This window comes from Phocoena phocoena, chromosome 7 (assembly GCF_963924675.1).
Source record: "Phocoena phocoena chromosome 7, mPhoPho1.1, whole genome shotgun sequence".
Lineage (NCBI taxonomy): Eukaryota > Metazoa > Chordata > Mammalia > Artiodactyla > Phocoenidae > Phocoena > Phocoena phocoena.
The window spans coordinates 5,164,828-5,180,175 of NC_089225.1; the positions used below are offsets into that span (position 1 = coordinate 5,164,828).

At 60.5% G+C, this 15,348-nt stretch overlaps 1 protein-coding gene across 1 annotated transcript in view; it reads left to right on the top strand.

Annotated features, from left to right (window-relative positions):
- The window catches only part of HS6ST1 (heparan sulfate 6-O-sulfotransferase 1), a 39,805-nt gene extending 26,740 nt beyond the window's left edge, over positions 1-13,065 (top strand). The window contains exon 2 of the mRNA XM_065880732.1: positions 12,266-13,065. Coding sequence (XP_065736804.1) covers positions 12,266-12,974 — 709 coding nt within the window. The 3' untranslated portion in view covers positions 12,975-13,065. The remainder of the gene's footprint in view (positions 1-12,265) is intronic.
- The last annotated feature ends 2,283 nt before the right edge of the window (positions 13,066-15,348 follow it).

Below are 15,348 nucleotides of genomic sequence, written 5' to 3' on the forward strand. Positions count from 1 at the left end.
TCTGACGGCCCCCTCCCAGCGGCTTGTACAGACCGGCCCTGGGGGCAGTGGGCGCACTGCGTGCGAGGGCCGGGCCAGCACTCCCCTGCGAGCCGTGTGCATCCCTCCAGGTGCAGAATCCCAGAGGCCCTGGAAGCAGGTGGTCAGAAAGGCCTGCATCTGGAGCTGGGGGCCCACGTGGCCCGTACGCCCCCAGCAGGCTTAGGCCTCCAGCCGGGCCCTCCTCCTTCAGGTGGGAGCTCCTGGGGGCACGAGCTTCCCCCTGGGATGGGGGGCAAGGTCATAGGGGCAGGGCCGCAGAGGCATTGGGCTCAGTGCGGGCTCACGGCAGCCCGGCTCTCAGCCCTGCCGCTCCTGCCTTGGCAGGGACACGGGGCCCCGTGAGAGTCAAGCCCTCCCCCAAGCTCTGCGTCTGCATTAGTGTCATCAGCCAGCAGGAGGCAGGGCTGGAGCGGGGCTGGAACCAGAGGAGAACCTGTCCGGGAGGCCTGCCCCGCATCCCACAGCCCAGGTGCCCAAGTCCAGGGCCGGGGAAAGCCCAGGACTTTGGCTCTTCCCCTCCCGGGGCGGCCATCAGGAAGACGGTCACAGCTTCTGGGTAAAGTGGTTCTCCTCGGGGCTGGTTCGTCCTCCCTGCAGGTCTGGATGTGTTTTTTCTTTATGCAGACCACTCTGACTCTTAATTAACTCACTGTACTTTAAAGGAAATGGATCGTAAATTGAGTCCATAGTTTAGTTAAAAATACCAGCACTCCTGACTGCTGTTTGGCAAGTGGTCCGCAGGTGGCCAGGGCCAACTTTGCCAGGTGATGTGTTCGTGTGCCTTCTGGGGCCTGTGGCTCAGCAGGTGACCAGTTCTCCCCAGGCGGTTACAGGCTCCGGGGGCCTGAGCTCCAATCCCAGCGCTGCCACCAGCCTCTGTGGCCAGGTTTGCTGTTTAGCCTTTCTGGACCTCAGTTTCCTTATCTGCAAAATGGGAATATTTTCTTCCTATAGGGTGTCTGGCAGTGTCCAGGATGACCAGGGTAAAGCCTTGAGGGTTCACCAAATTAATGCCTCGCCCCAGACCTGGCTGGACTCACCACTGATCATGCCTGGGTCCTCGTGCATTGGTCCGGAGTAGATGGATTAGGTTCAGAGACCAAGATAGGGTAGCAGTTGATTCCTCTCTCTTTGAAAAGGAGCCCACCGTAGGCAGGCCAGGCAGGTGGTGCAGCCGCAAGAAGCACCAGGAACCCAGGCTTTTTCTCTGGCCCTACCATCCCCAGAAAGCAAGGCTTCTGCTTCATGGTCCAAGACGACTGCTGGCCCTCTGCAGGCACATGCATGCTGCCGCCAACAGGAGGAGAACGGTGTGGGGGAGGAGGTGTCTCTAAGGACATCCTGATGGCCAAGCTTGGTCACACAGCCACACCTGGCTACAAGACACTTCCTGGGCTTCCTTCTCCTCAGGGATTTCCATGCTGTTTCCTAAACCTGTGGAGCCACCTGGGGGCCCACGTGAGCGCCACTCCCAGGAGCTGGACTCTCTCCCCACTGTCTGTAAGAATTCAGCTCCCTGGGTGAGCCAAGGAGGGCCTTCCCACCTTGTTGGAGGTGGGTAGGGCAGGGAGCAGAGTTGTGAGGCCAGCTGGGCCCCAGCCTGCTGGGGAAGGACGACAGGGCTCCCGTGCCCAGGTGGCCTTGGGCCGGCATTCTCCTCGCCACCCGTCCAGCTGGGACGACCAGCGAGGGGCCTGCGCCAGCCCCAGAGCTTCCATTCTGGTCCTGCCAAGGACTGTGTCCGCTTTAGGCTCTGCCTGTCCGGGGCGCAGGGGCTCTGGGAGGACTGGCCCGCCTGTGTGCACACAGCACCTGACCACTGATGCCGCGGGGCTGCTCTCCCAACCCAGGTATTTTGGGAAGCAGAGTCAGTTAATCGACAAAAATAACAGCTATGAGTTCATAGCCGCTCTGCGGACACGTTGCCCAGGAAGAAAGGCCGGAGGCCCGCGTCTCCTACCTGCATCTGGAGAGGGGCTCCCCAGCCTGCACTGCCAGCTCAGCACTTGCTGATCTGGGTTTTTCCTGCAGGTACCCGGGAGGGGCGCCGTGCTTTGGTGCAGGGAGGTGAGTGCTGGCCAGAGCCAGTAGAGACTGTCCGTTTCATCAGCTGGTTCACCCTTGTGCTGCTGGGGATGGTCCAGCTCCCCAGCCATGCCGCTCAGAGCAGGGCGCGCCTCTCCTCCCAGCGGGCCCCTCTCGCATGGGCCCCGCACTGCTCGCTCCGCCGTGGGCTCTGGGGGGCGCCTGGCCTAGGTGAGCAGCACGCAGGGCTGACGAGGGCCCGGCTCAGTGACCTAATGACCAAGGTGGTGCACGCCGTGACCTCCCGAAGGGTGTCATCTTCTTGCTGGGAGGCGGACCCAGACCTTGGTAAGCAAGCTGGCACCCCCACCCTGGGATGCTCCCCAGGCCCTGGGGTGGGACGGCCATCAGAGCAAAGCTTTGGGAGGCTCCTGCACACCTGAGCAGGCCCCATGGCAAGTTCTCCCCAGGGTCCTCCCTCTGAAGTTCCGGAGACCCCTCAGAGTATGGTTTTTTTGAAAGTTAACCGTCTGGACACTGGCTTCACAGTGTGTCCTCATGAAGGGACTCCTGGTCCCTGGGAGACCACAGTACAGAGTTGGGGTAGAGGGGGCCTCAGGTACCCCTCACAGAGTTTCCCTTGCTGCTCTGGGACCCCAAAGCTCGTCCTGGGGGAGAAAGTGGCAGTGAAGCCAATCCCCCTATGGCATTAATTTTTTTTCAGGGACTGTATATCTGGAAGTAATACAACAGTATTTCTTTAAAAAAAAAAAAAAAAAAACGTTCTAATTCTAATGCTAAGTAACAGTGTCCTCACCCGCAATTAGGGAGCTGCAGCTCTGCTAGCACTGGTAGAAAAATCCACCTTCGTTTCAGGGTCTGAGTTTGTTCCTTGAGTTAGAACCTTGTTCACAAAAGCCCTGCCCTTGGAGCCCCCAGCCCGGAGCGGAGCGGGCAGCTGGCATCCTATCACAGAGGACATGTGAGCACAGAGCTTGCAAAGCTGGATCTTTCTGATGGCCTCTTTGCACCCCAAGCAACAGGGATGTTTTATAACCTTTATTACTTGATTTCAGTTACGTAAATGACGTGTGCTCACTGCAGGCAATAGAGTATATAAAGAAGAAAATGGAGTTTTTTGTTTTTCTGTTGTTTATTTTTTTTGGCCGCACTGGGTCTTTGTTGCGGCGCACAGGCTTCTCTAGTTGTGGCACGTGGGCTCAGTAGTTGCGGCATGTGGGCTCTCTAGTTGTGGCGCACAGGCTCAGAAGTTGCGGCACACAGGCTCCCTAGTTGTGGCGTATGGGCTCAGTGGTTGTGGTGCATGGGCTTAGTTGCCCCACGGCATGTGGGATCTTAGTTCCCCGACCAGGGATCGAACCCACGTCCCCTGCATTGGAAGTTGGATTCTTAACAACTGGACCACCCGGGAAATCCCCCAAAATGTTAAAGTCACCCATTTGGGCATATGAGTGTTCACTGAACTTTCAACTTTTCTTTAAGTTTGAGTTTTTCATAATCAAATGTTGGGGAAAATCCATAGTTTCGCTCTTCTGAGAGCCTCTTAATAATGCCTTCTGTCTCCGCACAGGTAGGCACAGGCCCTTCTGTGCACCAGCAGCCTTGTGAGCATCTGCGCCCTTGGCTGCAGGACCGTCTGCCGTGTGTGTCTGCCATTGACTTCTGCGTCCGTGTCGCCTGTAATGGCCGGCGTGCCACCAGCATCCTGCAGCAGACTTGCCACATCTCAGCCCTTCTCTTTAGAGCAGACTCCTTCTGAAAGCGTAATTGCTGATCCAGCCCCTCACCCAGCCACAGAATTGTGCACCCACCCCGGCTCTCCCGGCTCCCAGGAGGAGGGCCAGGAGTGGGGTTTGGGGCAGAAGAGGGAAGCTCCTCCAGCCATGGGTGTGACCCGAGGGAGGGGAGGGGCCGTTTCTGCTTCTGAGCCTTGCATCAGCCACCCATCTCTGCGAGCCAGGTTTCCTCATCATTGCTAAAGTATGCAGGATACGGAGCGGGCCTCCCAGTCGGGACTGTGGGCTCCGACTTGCCCGATGCCCACAACAGCGGGCAGGAGGGGGAGGGGCTTCTGAGGCCAGTGAGAAGGGCCCTCTCCCTGACCCCAGCCCCTGCCACTCAGCCACCTCACAGCTGTCACCTTGCAGAATTTTCCCAGAGGCCGTTTGAGTGTTTGTCATCAATAAAGCAGGGCTTCCTGGCTGCTGGTCCCGTGAGAACTCAGACTCTTAAAACTTTAGAGCTGGCCGCTCCCTGACAGCAGTGTTTGCACCCAAGAACAAAACACATTCCTTGTTCACTAGGTTGTACGTGATTGTGGGATGCACCGAACCAGGGCACACAAAAACGTCAGAACAGCCAAGGTCGCAGAAAGCATTAAACAGACCATAATTAAATGCAAGGAAGCATGACACGGCCGGTTCACATGTGGGCTCTTGGGAGTGGTTGTAGACCGGGCAGGCTAGAATTGTTTCACGGCGTGAAGTTTCTTTGAAGTCCTACGTTCTGTCTTTGAATCCACGTGAATTTGCACTCTGTTCCACTTCCCATCCGAGCTTGTTTTCCTATAAATGAACAAGACCCTTCTCTGTCCGGCCCCGCCTGCACCTCAAGCCTGCACTGCCCCCTTCTCAGGTCACGAAGGGCTGTGTCCCCACCGTCTCTGAGAAGCCTTCCTGACCTGCCCCGTTGGTGAGCGGTGCCGTTCATCACCTCCTGCTGCCCTTGTTGGTTCCGCCCCACGGAGCCCAGAGCGCTCTAAGAGCCCTGCCCGCCTCTGAGCCTGGGCTTATCCTCTGTGAAAGGGGAGCAGTGCCTGGGTCCCGGGCTCTGCCTGGTACGTCACAAGCCTGTTGGCAGTGGGCACTGGTGCCGTTGTCAGGGTCCTGGGGGCATTGCTGGCTTATGTCCTTTGCTGTGCGTCCATGGAGTGCCAGGGCAGGGCCACAGGCTTCCACCTCCTTCCTCACCCCATTTCCGCCCACCCAGCTGCAGCCGTTCCCACTGTGGCTCCGCCCACTTCCCCAGGGACAGCCCCCAACCCAATGGGTTCCGTGGGCAGCTTGGGTGCTGAAGGCAGAGGTACTGAGCGTGAGGCCCCCTCCCTGTGCACGGGCCGCACGTGCACCCTCGGCCGAGCCTGGGCACTGAACACACTCCCGTGGCCACCACCCAGCCCACCGCGGGGCAGTGGGCCCTGGATGCCGTGGGCTGTCTCCGCGCTGAGCGGGGCACTGCGGTGTGCCCAGTACATAGGCCTGCCTTCCAAGAGCTTGCCCCCATTGGGGTGAGAGGGTGGGGTGAAGACCCTGGGGAGAGGGATGGCGCATGGTGGCGGCCCGAATGACCTTGCACACAGCTGCAGAGGGACGACCTCATGCCACATCCTGCCGCCAGCAGTGGACCGTGTGGGGTGCCGGCTGGCTGGCTAGATGGTGGCGAGCAGCCAGTGGTGGAAGCTTCAGAGGAAGAGGTGTGAGCAGGGCTTCCTTGTCATCCCTCCGGTCCCAGTGTGTGCCCCGCTAGGGTGACAGCGCTGTGAATCCTGCCCCCGACTCACAGGCAGGACGGTCTGGGCTGGGGCGTGCTCTGCGCCGCTCCCTGGGTCTGTCCTGGGACGTAGCAGGCAGCCCTGCTCCACGGAGACCTGCCCTGGAAGTTGGGGTACAGTGGGCTCCCACTTAGGCCAAGATGTGGGTTAGGGCTGTGCTTGCAGGAGATGCCAGAAGACTACCACCCTGACAGAGCATAATTTGCCCGACAAGTCACTAAACAGGGTCCCTGGTCTCCCGCCTTTGGATTGGCAGCAGGAAAGGGGAGCCCCAGGGGGTGGGGCGCACTGTTTGCTGGCCCTGTTTGCACCCCAAGGCCCTCCTGGATGGGAAGCCGGCCATCAGCTGGGAGCTCCAGCTCCGGAGGAGCTGTGGTTCCTTCCCGGAGGCAGGAGCAGCTGGCTCACCATCATGTGGTTAGTTCACAAGCCACAGGGCGGCCCCGACTGACCCAGAAGACTGGCCACCCTCACAGTCCCCAGAGGTGATGCCCCCAAGGGGTCCTCCCCTCCCCCGTGGAGCCACTCCCTACTCACATTAGCATGTAGGAAGGGGTCAGGGGTAAGGAAAGGGCTGCAGACACCTGGAATTGGCTGGCACAGAGGTGGGAGGGGACACCAGACGCTTTGAGGAACTGAGGCTCCGGGTTTGGCAAGAATGCTGGTCCACCTGCAAGGCCAGCAGGGGCCTCGCAGGCCGCCCTGGAAAACCTTGGTTTTAAAACTGCTTTCCTTATCACACAGTGTTTGGGAAATACAAAAGAGGTTGCATGAACGTACATAGGGAATAAAGCACAAGGACGCACACCTGCACCCTCGCTCCTGCCTTAAGCACGAGGGGCGTGATCAGTGCCATGGACGCCACCACGGGCTAGCGCGTTCCCTGCCTCCCCCGCCACCACCCCCCGAGACACCAAGGCTAAGCTCTGACTGGAGGGCTCCTGTGTATCCCCTCATCACCTTTTTCTTTCCACTGTTTTCAGTACATATCACTAAATAGCATTTTCTTCGGTTTTATTTTTAGAAACTTGATAAACCATGTCGTTGCACTCTGTTACATATTCTTATTTGCATTCTTCCTGCAACGTCTTATTCATCACATTCACCCGAGTTGCTGTGAGTAGCTGTAGTTTGTTCCTGTCTGTTGCTGGGCAGTGTTCTGTTGGAAGAATGTACCCCGTTTGTGTACGCATGCCTCTGCGGCGGATGTTGGGGGCTGTCACCAGCAGAGTGCTGTGGGCTGTCTTGTCCACATCTCCCAGGGCGCATGGGCGAGGCCTCCCCGTGATGTGTGCCTAGGAGAGGACTCGTGGGGGGGTGGTGAGTGTGAGGGTCACGGGGTGAGTGTGTGTGCGCCTTCCGCCTTCCCGTGAAGTCACTCCACAACAGCTGTCCTGGTAAGCATTTGTCAGAGGTTGGCCTTGCCCCACTTTGTTTTGCTGCTCCAGTGGGTAGCACGTTGTGGCTGAGTGTGCTGTTCCCTCGATGACTAATGAAGGGGAGCGTCTCTCCATGTTTTTTTTTAAGCCAGTTTCCCCATTGTTTTAGTGTTTTTAGTTACAAGAATTCACACATGCTTAAAGACAAATAGCTCCAAGCGGTTTATGATAAAAACCAACAGATCTACTTTTCCTTTCCAGCTTCCCCAGAGGACCTCTTGCACCTCTTTTTGGTAGTCTTCATGTATTGACTTCCACGTTTCTGAGTCATGTCTAGTGATATTTCTTGTTTCATGGATTTAAATGTTATCTGTGTACTTTCTGTTTTGATAGATGAAGTGTTCTTTTGCCCTTATCCTTCTCTACACCCCACCCATTCTCCAAGGAGAGTTAAAGCTCAAGTTTTTATTCAATCACTTACCACTGTTTATATCATGATGTCTCTAAAACCATTGTTTTCTTCTGAGCCTAGTAGCATACTTCATTTTTTTTATAATGTAACTTTTCGTTTTTCCTAGAATTAACGCTTGCCCTCCTTTTTTTTTCTTTTCTTTTCTTTTTTTTTTTTTTTTTGCGGTACGCAGGCCTCTCACTGTTGTGGCCCCTCCCGTTGCGGAGCACAGGCTCCGGACGCGCAGGCTCAGCGGCCATGGCTCACGGGCCCAGCCGCTCCACGGCATGTGGGATCTTCCCGGACCGGGGCACGAACCCGCGTCCCCTGCATCGGCAGGCGGACTCTCAACCACTGCGCCACCAGGGAAGCCCAGCCCTACTTTTTACTTGCTTTGTCTTCCATCTTCATAGACTCCTTTTTTTCCAGGTGATTCCAAAGATCTGCCATGTACCTACCGTTCGCTTTTTTTTTTTCCACCAGTGATGTGTTTTGTCAGGTCATCTGTCTGGGCCCCTCTTTCTGGAAGCCCCATCCCTCTTCTCCTGACAGACTCAGCGGGATGCCCAGTGGACATCTGGGATCTCTCCTGGGTTCAAGCTTCTGTGTCCCACACTTTTTTTTTTTTTTTTTTCTCATCTACTATATGAGATACGTACTCCAGTATCTTCCTAGAGCAGGATTCACAGAAAATAACTTTCCCAAGCCTTCACGGGTGTGAAGCTTGGCTGGGTATGAGATACAGTCGGTCTATTTCCCGTCAGCATTTTGAAGCCATCGCTCCATTGATTCTTTGCATATGGTGTTCCATAGAGAAGTTGAGTCCCACTCATTACGTGTTCTGGTTTTCTGTCCACGTGCTTCACGGGTCATCTCTGTAATCTTGGGTCTGGTCTCCACGTTCATTTGCTGGGCAGTGGGCGAGCCATTTCGCTCGAAATGAATTAAGTGCTTGACTTCTCATTGTTTCTTTCATCATCTCCTCCGCCATGTCCTCTCTGTCCTTCTGGAACCCTTGTTGGTTACCAGTTGGATGGCCTGGAGGGGCAGATCCTGCTGGAGGGTGAGAGGCAGAGGGCCCCCTGCTAGTGGGGGACCCCAGATGTGAGTGCAGGGGGAACTTCGCTCTGGGGCAGAAACGCTGCAGTTTCCTCTGGGGTGAGGCTGGGGCAGAAGCTGGGTCCCCCATGAGCGTGCCGGCCGTCGTTTGGCCCCCTGCCCAGTTCTTCGTGTCTCTGAGCCATGAGCGCCTCCAGAGAACACACATCTGGTTTCGTCCTGGGCAGGGAGCTGCCTGGACGTGGACAGTCGTTCATCTGGGGGGTCTTCTGCCCCCGCCACACCTGCCCTCTGCTCACTTTCGATCAGTGCCCTCTCTCCCCCTTCAGTGGCCAGGAAAGCTGCCCTGTCTGCTGATGTGCCTAACGGGCAAGGGGGGGCAGAGCGAGTGAGACGGGAGCAGGCGTGCTGAACAGAGGGTGGCCGGGGCACAGGCCTGTGGCCACGGGTGCCTGCTGTGTCAGGACAGCGGAGCAGGCAAGGGCCGGGGTGGACCAGCAAGCGGAGCTGGGGGTCAGGCGCATGCGCTCCTGAGGAGGCCACCCAAGGTCAGGGGTGCGCACCCACAGGGGCTCCCGTGCCGTCCAGGCAGGAGCGGGGCTGGGGCTGGGCAGTGACCGGGGGCCGCTGGCCCCTCACACAGGGTCTAGCGTCTGCCTGGACCCTTAGTCTCCACAGGCCGTGTTGGGAGGACAGAATCGGGGGCCCAGGGCCTGGCAACGTCCTGAACAGAGAAGGCTCAGCACGCCCCATCCGAACACCACCGCCCCGGTCACCACGGGCGAGCCCCTGCTCCTGTCCAGCCAGGCCAGCACCCAGGGACGCAGCGATGAGCAAGGCCGTCCCACTCGGCACCCATGTGGTGCACAGGGGAGCCGCGGGGGTCAGCGTGAGCCCAGGGGCCCAGGGGGCTCAGTCGGCTCTGGCTCCGGCACGCCGCAGGAGGGCTAGCGGCCCCGTCCCCCTCTCAAGGGTGTATTGAGATCCGTGAGGGTCTGGGGGCAGCTGGGCTTCTCCAAGCCTGCCCTCGTGGTGGGCGGTGACAAGTGCTGACCCAGGGCTCCAGGCCTACGCGACTGCAGAGGCCTGTGGGGACACAGACGCTGGGGCGGGCGCTGGTGCCCCGCTGTGCACCGTGAGTTCTTGTCATCAGAGGTCACCTTGCAACCAGGTTGAACCCCGAGTGGCTTCGGTGGGGCCACGTAGACAAATCTTTGTCCGCTGACACGTCATACTCTGGTTTTCTGTGTCAAGGAGAATCCACCACGCTGGCCTGCCCGTGTGCACACGGGGTGGGGGGGGCCGAGGACGGGACAAGGGACCAGCCGGGCTCAGCAGTGAACACGGTGTGTGCCGGCAGCCTGCACGCAGCACTGTGTTTGTCCACGTGCGTTTCTAGGTGTATCTCTGTGTCTGCCTGTCTGTCGTGGCCTCTTTAGAAGCAGTTGTCGTGGTCAGGATTTATAAATGTCATATACTAGGTCTCTAGAAGGCTGGCCCTGGGATGAACTGACCTCCTCATCCTGGCTGTGTTGAAGGTCTTTGTCACCCGTGCCAGTCCACCTAACCAGGGCCTGCAGAGAGGGGCCTGGCCTCCCGCCCTACCCCAGTGCTGAAGCCACTGGGGGCCTCCAGGTAGCTGCCTAACCTCTCAAGGCTTGATTTCCTCCACCGGGGGCTGAAGGTGCTGTGTGAGGGCTCTGCCCCGAGGCACCTTCTGTCTTGGACCATCTGGCCCCTCCCAGTCTTGTCCCCAGAGAGGCACCACGGCCCTGCTTGGTGGACACACAGGAACCAGCTCCCCGCCGCCCCCTCCCTACCGCAGGGTGAGCTGAGAGGTCAGTGGAAAGTTACCACTGTGACAGAAGCCCAAGAGGGAGCCGTGTCTGCAGGACGAGGCTTCCCTGGGAAGTGGTTCTGGCTGAGGTCTAGGGTATGAGTCAGAGTCAGCTGATGAAATAGAGGGAGGACAGAGTTCGTGCAAAGGCCCTGGGGTGTCTTCTTGGGAGCCAGCAAGCGGGGGGTGGGGGGCGGTCCCAGTGGTCAGAGAGGAGCTGGGAGGGCACAGGTGGGCCTTTGTTCTTCTCCCAGGGGCAGCCAGAGCCACCAGGGCACATTCCACAGGAGCTGGGGGAGGGGGTCACATCGGGGCTGCCAGCCACCCCCACCCCACCCCAGGGGCTGGTACATGACCGCCTGCAGAGGCCAGGAGCACGCTGTCAGCACCTGGGCTGGGGCAGGGCGCATGAGAGCTGACGGGGGCCCGAGGCACAAACGGGAGAACCCAGGCTTCGCGGAGGGCTCAGGAGTCAGGATGCCCAGGAGGCTGCGGACCCCCTCCCCCAGCCCCCTGGGTGCCCTCTGCCCAGGCCCTCTCCCACTGTCTGCCATTCCTGCGGTTTTCTGAATGTGCCCCCCTAAGGCTGGGGTGACCCCCGGTGGTACCCCGTCACCTTCGCCCTTGCCCCCTGGGAGATGTGGTCAGATCAGGGCACTGCCAGACCCTGCGACGTGTCTTGTGCCCCCGTGGCTTCCCAGAGGGCAGTGTGAGGGCTGCTCTTGTTGGGCCTCAGTGAGGAGGGGGCAGTGTGGGTGCAGCTTCCATGTTGCCATCAGGCAGGGGCCGGGGAAGGGGGGATGGACCCCCCCCAGGGGTGGGGTGTGGGGACCCAGTGGGCCCCTGCTGCCCACTTCCGAGGACACTCTAGGCTGCTCGCCCCAGGCCCTGGTTCCCCTTGGCCTGGGACCTGCCCCACCTGCACAGGCAGCTGCTCTGCCAGCCCTGGAGGTGGGGCTCCGAGAAGAGCCGCAAACCCCCCCTGGGGCGACCCGCACCCACCAGGCCCGTCACAGTTCCTGGCACTGGGGCCGATCATCACAGCACACCCTGCAGGGACCTGAATCATCCCGGCTGCCTCTCACCCCAAGGGAGCGAGGAGAAGGGGGCACAGCCCTCCTTGAGTCAGCTCTCCCATGGTACGGATGGATGCCCCTTACCCACAGCGTGGGGAGGTGGCATTGGTGCCCAACTCCTTGGGGATTGGAACAGTTCCTGGGAGACGATAAAAAGTAGGAGTTACGGCTCACCCCGGGGGCTGGGTGGTCTCCTGGTGCCCCTCCCCCACTGGAGCTCTGCAGGAGCCTGGGGTGGAGTGGGCCCAGTGGGAGGCCCTGGCCCAGACCTGCCGCGCAGCCTGGGACTGTGAGTGACTTTTCAGTGGCCCCTTGGGCTGCACCAAGCCTGCCACTGTGACAGCTCTTTAAACGTCTGGTACCAGGTAGTGTGGACTCTGGGGCCACTCTCCTCCACACCCTGCAGGGCGAAGTCAGGTTGTCCCTCCCAAGGTGCGAGCAGGCAGGAGGGCACGCCTGGGGCTCGGGGGAAGACCCCAGAGGAGACCCTGGGCCAGGGTTCAGGAGGGCACCAGGGCTGGGCCCTGCAGGACACTGCAGCGGTCACTCTCGTTATTGTGGTGGTGGCCTGAGACCTTTGCAGGTTACATCACATCTCACACCTGGGTTTCTCATTCAGCAGTGGCCCTTTGGAGACCTGAGATGAGATGGCTGATCTCAGAGGTGAAGCCACTCCCCGGGGGTCCCATAGCGTAGGCGCTGAGCAGAGCCATCCGACTCAGGGCTGCAGCCTCCCCCCTCCTTCACCCCCCAGTGGTCCCTACACGCCCCATCCCTGCCTGACGCCCCGGCCTCACCTCCCCCCCGCTCCCCATCTCGTTGCAGGAAGTTCTACTACATCACCCTGCTGCGAGACCCCGTGTCCCGCTACCTGAGCGAGTGGCGGCACGTCCAGCGGGGGGCCACGTGGAAGACATCGCTGCACATGTGCGACGGGCGCACGCCCACGCCTGAGGAGCTGCCGCCCTGCTACGAGGGCACGGACTGGTCGGGCTGTACACTGCAGGAGTTCATGGACTGCCCCTACAACCTGGCCAGCAACCGCCAGGTGCGCATGCTGGCCGACCTGAGCCTGGTGGGCTGCTACAACCTGTCCTTCATCCCCGAGGGCAAGCGTGCCCAGCTGCTGCTGGACAGCGCCAAGAAGAACCTGCGGGGCATGGCCTTCTTCGGCCTGACCGAGTTCCAGCGCAAGACGCAGTACCTGTTCGAGCGGACGTTCAACCTCAAGTTCATCCGTCCCTTCATGCAGTACAACAGCACGCGGGCGGGCGGCGTGGAGGTGGGCGAGGACACCATCCGGCGCATCGAGGAGCTCAACGACCTGGATGTACAGCTCTACGACTACGCCAGGGACCTCTTCCAGCAGCGCTACCAGTACAGGCGGCAGCTGGAGCGCCGGCAGCAGCGCCTCCGGAGCCGCGAGGAGCGCCTGCTGCACCGGGCCAAGGAGGCGCCGCCGCGGGGGGACGCCGAGGAGCCCGGCCGCGTGCCCACCGAGGACTACATGAGCCACATCATCGAGAAGTGGTAGTGGCGGCCGGCGGGGGCAGGTGGGACCAGGCAGACTGACCAACACACTCGGCCCCCAGAACTCCGGGGGAAGAGGACCCCCGTCCGCTTGCCAGAAGACGGACGGACGGTTGAGGGAGGGGAAGGGGTGGGCCTGGCGGGTCGGTTCTTCCCACCCTCCCAGGCCGGGGCTCTGAGAAATCAACGTGGGAACCCACTGGGTCGGAGGGAAGGGTGCTTGGAGGACACCCCCGACCAGGCCTGCAGGGCTGGGAGCAGGTACGTCCCCGCTCTCCCGTCCTCCTGGTCACAACGGCCACAGGTTTGAAGACTAGAAAAATCCAGTGCAGCGGGAGGCGGACCTGCCAGGCCAGGTGTGTGGTCACGCCCACCAGGCACACGCCTGCTTCCCCCCCACCCCCCCCTGCAGGTAGCTCAGCCTCCAGGGAGCCCCTGGCCCCAAGGCCTGCGTGGAGACACGGCAGCCCTCTGAGGTAGCCTCAGGAATGGAGCTCCCAGCTCACCCATCTTCAGGGTCAGGGCCCACCCCATCTAAAGCCAAGAAGACTCTAGTCCAGCCCCTGGGAAGCCCACTCCCCTCTCTAGCCCAAGGTCAAAACCCACAGTGTGGCTTCATGCTTCGGGTCAGGAGATCAAAGCACATCACCTGGGGTCCCCCACCCTGTTTTCCTCAGTCCCCAGACCAAGGGGCGCTGTGGGGAGATGGTCCCCATGCTGCACTGCCCCCTTGCGTGGGCGGAGGGCATCCCCGGAGTAGGAAGGCCATAGGTGAGGATGCTTCCGCCTGTGTCCGGGCAGACCTCCCAGCCAGACCAGCTCAGACAGGAAGGGGGACAGAAATCAAGAGCTCTCCCTGCCCGCATTTTCCTTTCTGACCCTCTGGGCTTTGTTAGTGGGCTGCCCCCAGCCCCAAGCCCATGACTTGGACATTTATTGTGGGACTTAGACCCAATTCCCCGCACATCCCCGTGTATAAAGTTCAGTCAAGCCTCCGTTGGCTGGAACTCTGCAGACCACAGCCACTGCCCACGAGCCATACTTTGGGGCCACGGTGGTTCAGGACAGCCAGGAAAGGGTACTCGGGCTTTCAGATTCTCCTCCAGGATTGGAAGAAACAGCTCTGGGTGGCTCCACTAGTACCCAGATACACAGCCCCCCGACCCTGGGCTCTCCCCGCGTTTTCCTGCACCCTTGCCCCTACCAGCTGGTCAGGCCTGTTCCCCACAGCCCTGCAGATTGGAGAAGCCATGTTCAGTCCACTGTAGACACTTGCCCCACGCCCATCCCTCCTGTGCTCGAGGAGGCCAGGCCAGCGTCGCCTCTGGACGTGCACCCCCCTCCCCCCGACATGAGGCCCGAGACCTGGTTCTGGGGAGCTGAGTGTGAGCCCCACGCCCTAGGTGGATGGGCACCCCGTCTCCCCAGGGGAGGAAGCACACGTGCCCGGCAGCCGCAGGCCAGACTCGAGGGTGGTGAGGGCCCCGGGCCCCCGGCAGCCTCATGGGCAGATCCTGCCAGGGTTCCCTGCCCCAGGTTCCCCTTGGCCACCCGAGCTGCCCTCCTGTGGAATGAGGGGGTCGGAGCCGAGACCCTTCCGTAAGCACCGGAAGGGTTAGGTGGCTACCCAGGAGCCAACAGCTTTAGTCTTTGCCTGTCTGGCCTGAGCCGCCCCCCCTCACCACCCCCCCCCCCCCGCCCGCCAGCTTCCTGCGCTGGCCGCTCCATCTTGCAGTCCAAGGACAGCGCAGTCAACAGGCCCCCGAGAGTGGACACATCACGCGGAGGAGGTGAGTGCTCAGGCAGCTCTGTGAAAGGGGTGTGAAGGTCAGCATGGGGGTCTGCTCCAGTACTCATTTGGGGCGGGCGCGCTCCAGGGAGGAGGGCGGGACACGTTCACGAGAGCTCTGGGGTCTTGCACAAGCACCCGCGACGCTAGGGGCTCGCTGTGGCCTCCCACCGGGAGGAGAGCTGTTGTACGTGAGCCCCACGGGCACCCGGCCAGCGGCCTGGCTCGAGCAGCCCTCCCCAAGGTGCGTTCCTGAGGGTGTGGCCCGAGTGCAGGATGTGTTTTGTACATAATGGAGTGTTTTAACTCATGGCCCGTTGTCCCAAGTCACACGGTCTCCTCGGTTTCTTCACTGCATCTGGAAGGAGGTCCTGGCTCCGGCCAGCATCCAGGCAGGGGTGCCAGTGACAGCACCAGCTGGCCGTGCCCCTCGGCCACTTGAGTCTCCCATCCAGCACTGCCGGCTCAGGACGCCTGCTTTGAGGTAAAGGCTTCTTGTGCCTGCAGCGTCTCCTCCAACACCACGGGCTGGGGCTCCAGGGAAGGGATGGCCTCCCCAGGGCTCTTCCCAGGGCTGAGGGACAGAAGC